Raw genomic sequence first — 10,000 nt, 5'->3', positions numbered from 1 at the left:
CACATCCGTGTCGTAAAAACGAATGACCTGCGGGGGTTGTTGCGTTCTTTTTGTCACACGATACTACGAGTCGGAGACAAAGATGGATTTTTGTAACATTTTTAGTAACATTTAGGATTCTATTCACCCAGTTATTGAGCTATTACACAAATATATTTCACAGTTTGATTAACGTTAGGCTACTGCTCTGCTTTCTGCTCAAGACTCGGCTTAAAGCGCACATATTCTGCTCATTTTCAGGTTCTGAAACATTTTCAAGGTTTTTAAATGATAACCATCTTCTTTTATTGTACAGTACAGGCCAAAAGTTTGGACCCACCTTCTCATTCAATGTGTTTCCTTTTTATTTTCATGACTATTTACATTGTAGATTCTCACTGAAGGCATCAAAACTATGAATGAACACATATGGAATTATGTACTTAACAAAAAAGTGTGAAATAACTGAAAACATGTCTTATATTTTAGATTCTTCAAAGTAGCCACCCTTTGCTTTTTTTGATAACTCTGCAAACCCTTGGTGTTCTCTCAATGAGCTTCATGAGGTAGTCACCTGAAATGGTTTTACCTTCACAGGTGTGCTTTGTCAGGGTTAATTAGTGGAATTATTTCCCTTATTAATAAAAAAGCAAAGGGTGGCTACTTTGAAGAATCTAAAATATAAGACATGTTTTCAGTTATTTCACACTTTTTTGTTAAGTACATAATTCCATATGTGTTCATTCATAGTTTTGATGCCTTCAGTGAGAATCTACAATGTAAATAGTCATGAAAATAAAAAGGAAACACATTGAATGAGAAGGTGGGTCAAAACTTTTGGCCTGTACTGTATGTAATGAGAAACGTTTATTATTTTATGGATTTCACAAATTTCAGTATCTGAGCATGCTCGACTCACATCGGGCAGTGACAGTCGTAGTAGTTCTGACGGGAGCAGAGCAGGAAGTAAGGAGGGGAAGTATAAGAGCGCCAAATGTCCTGGTGGGGGGTGTTTGGGTTAGGGTTAGTACCTGCATGGGGTTGCTGAGTTCGGGACAGCTGTCACAGGCGTCTCCCACTCCGTCTCTGTCTCGGTCTGTCTGCATCGGGTTAGGTACCTTCGGACAGTTATCCAGAACATTGGGAATACCTGAACACACACACACACACACATACAGACACACACACACACAGGCACACACACACACACACACATACAGACACACACACACACAGGCACACACACACACACACACATACAGACACAGACACAGACACACACAGACACACACACACGCACAGGCACACACACACACACAGGCACACACACACACACACACACACACACACACAGACACACACACACACACAGGCACACACACACACACACAGGCACACACACACACACACAGACAGACACAGACACACACACACACACACACACACACACACACACACACAGCACACACACACACACACACACACACACACACACACACACACACACACACATACAGACACACACACACACACACACACACACACACACACACACACACACACACACACACACATACACACACACACACACACACACACACACACACACACACACACACACACACACACACACACACACACACACACACACACACACACACACAGGCACACAGGCACACACACACACACACACACACACACACACACACACACACACACACACACACAGTCATTTTAAATGCATACTTATAGATATCTACCAATTACATTATAGACAGACAGACAGACAGACAGACAGACAGACAGACAGACAGTTTGTCTCTCACCGTCCCCGTCTATGTCCTGGTCGCAGGCGTCTCCCTGCCCGTTGCTGTCTGTGTCTCTCTGGTTGCTATTGGCGACGTTGGGACAGTTGTCGCAGGCGTCTCCGAACGAGTCGCTGTCCGAGTTCTGCTGGTCTTTGTTTGGGATCAACCGGCAGTTATCCTGAGGGACACACAGGTCACATGATCACTGGATCACTGGATCACATGATCACTGGATCACATGACAGGACACACAGGACACATGATCACTGGATCACACGATCACTGGATCACATGACAGGACACACAGGTCACATGATCACTGGATCACATGATCACACGATCACATGAAAGGACACAGGACACAGAGGTCACTGGATCACAAGATCACATCACAGGACACGAGAGGTCACATGGTCACTGGATCACATCACAGGAGGTCACATGATCACTGGATCACATGACAGGACACATGGGAGGTCACATGATCACTGGATCACATGATCACATGACAGGACACAGAGGTCACATGATCACATGACAGGACACACAGGACACGGGAGGTCACATGATCACATGACAGGACACAGAGGTCACATGATCACATCACAGGACACACAGGACACAGAGGTGATATGATCATGTGATCAACTCACAGGACACACAGGACACAGGAGGTCACATGATCACATGACAAGACACAGAGGTCACAAGATCACATCACAGGACACAAGAGGTCACATGATCACATCACAGGACACACAGGTCACATGATCACATCACAGGACACAGGAGGTCACATGATCACATCACAGGACACACAGGACACAGAGGTGATATGATCATGTGATCAACTCACAGGACACACAGGACACAGAGGTCACATGATCACATGACAGGACACAGGACACAGAGGTCACATGATCATGTGGTCACATCACAGGACACACAGGACACAGAGGTCACATGATCACATCATAGGACACACAGGACACAGAGGTCACATGATCACATGACAGGACACACAGGACACAGAGGTCACATGATCATGTGATCACATCACAAACTAGGGCTGCTCCATTATGGAAAAAATCATAGTCAAATATTTAGGTCAAAATTCAAATCAGGATGATTTAAAACGCTTCCTTGTTGACTTTTGGAAAGATGTTGCATTTACTGAAGTTAAAAAACAACCATCCATCCATCTTCGTCCGCTTATCCGGTGTCGGGTCGCGGGGGGAGCAGCTCCAGCAGGGGACCCCAAACTTCCCTTTCCCGAGCAACAATAACCAGCTCCGACTTGGGGATCCCGAGGCGTTCCCAGGCCAGGTTGGAGATATAATCCCTCCACCTAGTCCTGGGTCTTCCCCGAGGCCTCCTCCCAGCTGGACGTGCCTGGAACACCTCCCTAGGGAGGCGCCCAGGGGGCATCCTTACCAGATGCCCGAACCACCTCAACTGGCTCCTTTCGATGCGAAGGAGCAGCGGCTCTACTCCGAGCTCCTCACGGATGACTGAGCTTCTCACCCTATCTCTAAGGGAGACGCCAGCCACCCTCCTGAGGAAACCCATTTCGCCGCTTGTACCCTGGATCTCGTTCTTTCGGTCATGACCCAGCCTTCATGACCATAGGTGAGGGTAGGAACGAAAACTGACCGGTAGATCGAGAGCTTTGCCTTCTGGCTCAGCTCTCTTTTCGTCACAACGGTGCGATAGATTGAATGCAATACCGCACCCGCTGCACCGATTCTCCGACCAATCTCCCGCTCCATTGTCCCCTCACTCGCGAACAAAACCCCAAGGTACTTGAACTCCTTCACTTGGGGTAAGGACTCATTCCCTACCTGGAGAAGGCATTCCATCGGTTTCCTGCTGAGAACCATGGCCTCAGATTTAGAGGTGCTGATCCTCATCCCAACCGCTTCACACTCGGCTGCGAACCGACCCAGTGAGTACTGAAGGTCGCAGGCCGATGATGCCATCAGGACCACATCATCTGCAAAGAGCAGCGGAGATCCCCAGCCCACCAAACTGCAACCCCTCCCCACCCCGACTACGCCTCGATATCCTGTCCACAAATATTACAAACAGGATTGGTGACAAAGCGCAGCCCTGGCGGAGGCCAACCCTCACCTGAAACGAGTCCGACTTACTACCGAGAACCCGGACACAGCTCTCACTTTGGTCATACAGAGATTGGATGGCCCTGGTAGAGACCCCTCACCCCATACTCCCGCAGCACCTCCCACAGTATCTCCCGGGGGACCCGGTCATACGCCTTCTCCAAATCCACAAAACACATGTAGACCGGTTGGGCATACTCCCAGGCTCCCTCCAGGATCCTTGCGAGTGTGAAGAGCTGGTCCGTTGTTCCACGACCAGGGACGGAATCCGCATTGTTCCTCCTCAACCCGAGGTTCGACTATCGGCCGAACCCTCCTTTCCAGCACCTTGGAGTAGACTTTACCAGGAGGCTGAGAAGTGTGATACCCCTGTAATTGGCACACACCCTCTGGTCCCCCTTTTAAAAAGGGGAACCACCACCCCAGTCTGCCACTCCTTTGGCCCCGTCCCAGACTTCCACGCAATGTTGAAGAGGCGTGTCAACCAGGACAGCCCCTCCACACCCAGAGCCTTGAGCATTTCTGGACGGATCTCATCAATCCCGGGGCTTTGCCACTGTGGAGTTGTTTGACTACATCAGTGACTTCCGCCTGGGAAATCAAAGACAATCCCCATTATCCTCCAGCTCTGCCTCTAACATAGAGGGCGTATTAGTCGGATTCAGGAGTTCCTCAAAGTGCTCCTTCCACCGCCCTATTACCTCCTCAGTTGAGGTCAACAGTGTCCCCTCCTTACTGTACACAGCTTGGATGGTTCCCTGCTTCCCCCTCCTGAGGTGGCGAACAGTTTTCCAGAAGCACTTTGGTGCCGACCAAAAGTCCTTCTCCATGTCTTCTCCAAACTTCTCCCACACCCGCTGCTTTGCCTCTTTCACGGCAGAGGCTGCAGCCCTTCGGGCCCTTCGGTACCCTGCAACTGCCTCCAGAGTCCTCTGGGATAACATATCCCGGAAAGACTCCTTCTTCAGTCGGACGGCTTCCCTGACCACCGGTGTCCACCACGGTGTTCGTGGGTTACCGCCCCTTGAGGCACCTAAGACCCTAAGACCACAGCTCCTCGCCGCAGCTTCAGCAATGGAAACTTTGAACATTGTCCACTCAGGTTCAATGCCCCCAGCCTCCACAGGGATGCACGAAAAGCTCCGCCCGGAGGTGTGAGTTGAAAGTCTGTCGGACAGGGGCCTCCTCAGACGTTCCCAATTTACCCGCACTACACGTTTGGGCTTACCAGGTCTGTCCAGAGTCTTCCCCACCCTCTGACCCAACTCACCACCAGATGGTGATCGGTTGACAGCTCTGCCCCTCTCTTCACCCGAGTGTCCAAAACATACGGCCTCAGATCAGATGAAACGATTATGAAATCGATCATTGACCTTCGCCCTAGGTTGCTCTGGTACCAGGTACACTTATGAGCATCCCTATGTTCGAACATGGTGTTCGTTATAGACAGTCCATGACTAGCACAGAAGTCCAACAACAAACAACCACTCTGGTTTAGATCAGGAGGCCGTTCCTCCCAATCACGCCTCTCCAGGTGTCTCCATCATTGCCCACGTGTGCGTTGAAGTCCCCAGCAGAACAATGGAGTCCCCCACTGGCGCCCCATGCAGGACTCCAGTCAAGATCTCAAGAAGGCCGAATACTCCGAACTCCTGTTTGGTGCATATGCACAAACAACAGTCAGAGTTTTCCCCACAACCCGCAGGCGTGGGGAGGCGACCCTCTCGTCCACGGGGTAAACTCCAACGTGGCGGCGCTCAGCCGGGGGCTTGTGAGTATCCCCACACCCGCCCGGCGCCTCACACCCTGGGCAACTCTGGAGAAGAAAAGAGTCCAACCCCTATCCAGGAGTACGGTTCCAGAACCAAGACTGTGCTTAGAGGTAAGGCCCACCAGATCTAACTGGTAGCGCTCCACCTCCCGCACCAGTTCCGGCTCCTTCCCCCACAGAGAGGTGACGTTCCACGTCCCCAGAGCCAGCGTCTGCTGCCCGGGTCTGGTCCGTCGTGGCCCCTGACCTTCACTGCCACCCGTGTGGCATCGCACCCGACCCCAACGGTTCCTCCCACTGGTGGTGGGCCCATGGGTTAAAAAACAAATATGATATTAAAAAATGTATTCAAATGTTGGCTTAGTAAGTTGAGGCTTCAGGAGGTCATTCATAAAAACAAGGCCCAATAAGATACATGCAAAATAATGCTTTTCTAGATTTCATGTTACATGTTGTGATCGTTGGGAGCCGAAATCACGATCACAGTAGACTGAGTGCACAGCCCCTACACACACACACACGCACACACACACAGACACACACACACACACACACACACACACACACACACACACACACACACACACACACACACACACACACACACACACACACACACACACACACACACACACACACACACACACACACACACAAACACGTGCAAAGACAGACACACAAACACGCGCACAGACACAGACACACACACACACAAACACGCGCACAGACACACACACTCACACACACACGCACAGACACACAGACACACACACACACACACACACACACACACACACACACACAAACACGTGCACAGACAGACACACACACACGCGCACAGACACGCAAACACACACACACACAAACACGTGCACAGACACAGACACACACACACACAAACACGCGCACAGACACACAGACATACACACACAGACACACACACACACACACACACACACACAAACACGTGCACAGACAGACACACAAACACGCGCACAGACACAGACACACACACACGCAAACACACACACACACAAACACGCGCACAGACACAGACACACACACACAAACACGCGCACAGACACACACACTCACACACACGCACAGACACACAGACATACACACACACACACACACACACACACACACACACACACACACACACAGACAGACACACACACACACGCACAGACACAGACACACACACACACAAACACGCGCACAGACACACACACTCACACACACGCACAGACACACAAACATACACACACACAGACACACACACACACGCACACACACACGCATGTAAGCATGCATGCACGCACGTATGCACACACACACACACACACACCTCCACGTTTTTGATGCCGTCTCCGTCGGCGTCCTCGTCACACTGATCTCCGATCCCGTCGTTGTCGGCGTCCTCCTGACCAGAGTTTGGGGTGTACACACAGTTGTCCTGGTAACAGAGACAGACAGCCAATCAGAGACAGAGGGTCACATGCTCACTCACAGCCAATCAGAGACAGATGGTCACACACTCACTCACAGCCAATCAGAGACAGACAGTCACACACTCACTCACAGCCAATCAGCGACAGATGATCACACACTCACTCACAGCCAATCAGAGACAGATGATCACACGCTCACTCACAGCCAATCAGAGACAGAGGGTCACACGCTCACTCACAGCCAATCAGAGACAGACAGTCACACGCTCACTCACAGCCAATCAGAGACAGACAGTCACACGCTCACTCACAGCCAATCAGAGACAGATGGTCACACACTCACTCACAGCCAATCAGAGACAGAGGGTCACACGCTCACTCACAGCCAATCAGAGACAGACAGTCACACGCTCACTCACAGCCAATCAGAGACAGACAGTCACACGCTCACTCATAGCCAATCAGAGACAGATGGTCACACACTCACTCACAGCCAATCAGAGACAGAGGGTCACACACTCACTCACAGCCAATCAGAGACAGACAGTCACACGCTCACTCACAGCCAATCAGAGACAGATGGTCACACGCTCACTCACAGCCAATCAGAGACAAATGATCACACGCTCACTCCCAGCCAATCAGAGACAGACAGCCAATCAGAGACAGAGGGTCACATGCTCACTCACAGCCAATCAGAGACAGATGGTCACACACTCACTCACAGCCAATCAGAGACAGACAGTCAACGTTTTTTGATTTCAAAGACTCACAGCCAATCAGAGACAGACAGTCACACGCTCACTCACAGCCAATAGGCAGACAGAAGAGAAGGGGATGGCCAATGGGCAGACAGAAGAGAAGGGGATGGCCAATCAGAAGAAGGAAGAGAAGGGGATGGCCAATCAGAAGACAGAAGAGAAGGGGATGGCCAATCAGAAGACAGAAGAGAAGGGGATGGCCAATCAGAAGACAGAAGAGAAGGGGATGGCCAATCAGAAGAAGGAAGAGAAGGGGATGGCCAATCAGAAGACAGAAGAGAAGGATATGTTGTGGGAGATGACATGAGACAAAACGTTTTTGATTTCAAAGACAAAGAAAGAGAAATAATCTGTGATTCATACTGTGAACTTTTGCCCTTTACTGCACAAACTGCTCAGCTCTTCCACTTTAAGAACAGAATATTTTCATATCGTCTTTTGTAATAACAGTTTTTGGGGCATTAATTTACAGAGACAAGGAGAACAACACACACAGAGAAGAAGCCGCACCATCATATGAACAACAGAAAGCAACTGAAACCTTCTGAATTGGAAAAAGTATTTGATGAATTAGATAATTAGAGTGTTCAACATGTTTTACACTACGTAATTTCGTATGTGATAATTCAAAATGTGCATGGAGATATGTGAGTGGAAGCGTGTCACCTGTTTGCAGTGCTTGTCGTTGTCCATGCAGGGCAGAGGTCGGTCAGGATAGCCATCGATGTCTGTGTCTGGTCCACACGTGTTCCCGTTACCTGCCCAACCCACGTTACACTGCACACACACACACACACACACACACACACACACACACACACACACACACACACACAGACGGATACACACACACACACACACACACACACATACATACACACACACACACACACGGATACATACACACACACACACACACACGGATACACACACACACACACACAGACACAGAGACACACACACACACGGATACACACACAGATACAGAGACACACACACACACACACACACACACACACACAGACACACACGGACACACACACACACACACACAGATACACACACACACACACACAGAGACACACAGACGGATACATACACACACACACACACACACACACACACACAGAAAGACAGAGACACACAAGAACACATACACACAAACACACGGATACACAAACACACACACAAACACAGAGACACGCACACAAACACACGCACACACAGAGACACACACACAGAGACGATTCAAGATGATGAAGATGATGTGTAGCAGGGTTAGGGTTATGATGAAGATGATGATGTGTAGCAGGGTTAGGGTTATGATGAAGATGATGAAGATGATGTGTAGTAGGGTTAGGGTTATGATAAAGATGATGATGTGCAGCAGGGTTAGGGTTATGATGAAGATGATGATGTGTAGCAGGGTTAGGGTTATGATGAAGATGATGTGTAGCAGGGTTAGGGTTATGATGAAGATGATGAAGATGATGTGTAGTAGGGTTAGGGTTATGATGAAGATGATGATGTGTAGCAGGGTTAGGGTTATGATGAAGATGATGTGTAGCAGGGTTAGGGTTATGATGAAGATGATGAAGATGATGTGTAGCAGGGTTAGGGTTATGATGAAGATGATGTGTAGCAGGGTTAGGGTTATGAGGAAGATGATGTGTAGCAGGGTTAGGGTTATGATGAAGATGATGAAGATGATGTGCAGCAGGGTTAGGGTTATGATGAAGATGATGAAGATGATGTGTAGTAGGGTTAGGGTTATGATGAAGATGATGAAGATGATGTGCAGCAGGGTTAGGGTTATGATGAAGATGATGAAGATGATGTGTAGTAGGGTTAGGGTTATGATGAAGATGATGAAGATGATGTGCAGCAGGGTTAGGGTTATGATGAAGATGATGTGCAGCAGGGTTAGGGTTATGATGAAGATGATGATGTGTAGCAGGGTTAGGGTTATGATGAAGATGATGATGTACAACAGGGTTAGGGTTATGATGAAGATGATGAAGATGATGTGTAGCAGGGTTAGGGTTATGACGAAGATGATGATGTGTAGCAGGGTTAGGGTTATGATGAAGATGATGTGTAGCTGGGT

The 10,000-nt window shown here is 49.2% G+C and overlaps 1 protein-coding gene across 1 annotated transcript in view; it reads right to left on the bottom strand.

The window, feature by feature from the left end:
* The window catches only part of thbs3a (thrombospondin 3a), a 62,439-nt gene that overhangs the window by 29,783 nt on the left and 22,656 nt on the right, over window positions 1–10,000 (bottom strand). Inside the window, exons 12-15 of the mRNA XM_028581549.1 lie at window positions 8,560–8,670; window positions 7,030–7,137; window positions 1,806–1,965; window positions 1,011–1,129 (exon numbers count right to left, since the gene is read on the bottom strand). Of these exons, the coding sequence (XP_028437350.1) occupies window positions 1,011–1,129; window positions 1,806–1,965; window positions 7,030–7,137; window positions 8,560–8,670 (498 nt within the window). The remainder of the gene's footprint in view (window positions 1–1,010; window positions 1,130–1,805; window positions 1,966–7,029; window positions 7,138–8,559; window positions 8,671–10,000) is intronic.

The sequence above is a fragment of the Perca flavescens genome, chromosome 6 (assembly GCF_004354835.1).
Source record: "Perca flavescens isolate YP-PL-M2 chromosome 6, PFLA_1.0, whole genome shotgun sequence".
In the NCBI taxonomy this organism is placed as follows: domain Eukaryota; kingdom Metazoa; phylum Chordata; class Actinopteri; order Perciformes; family Percidae; genus Perca; species Perca flavescens.
This window is presented reverse-complemented; position numbering and strand designations above follow the sequence as displayed.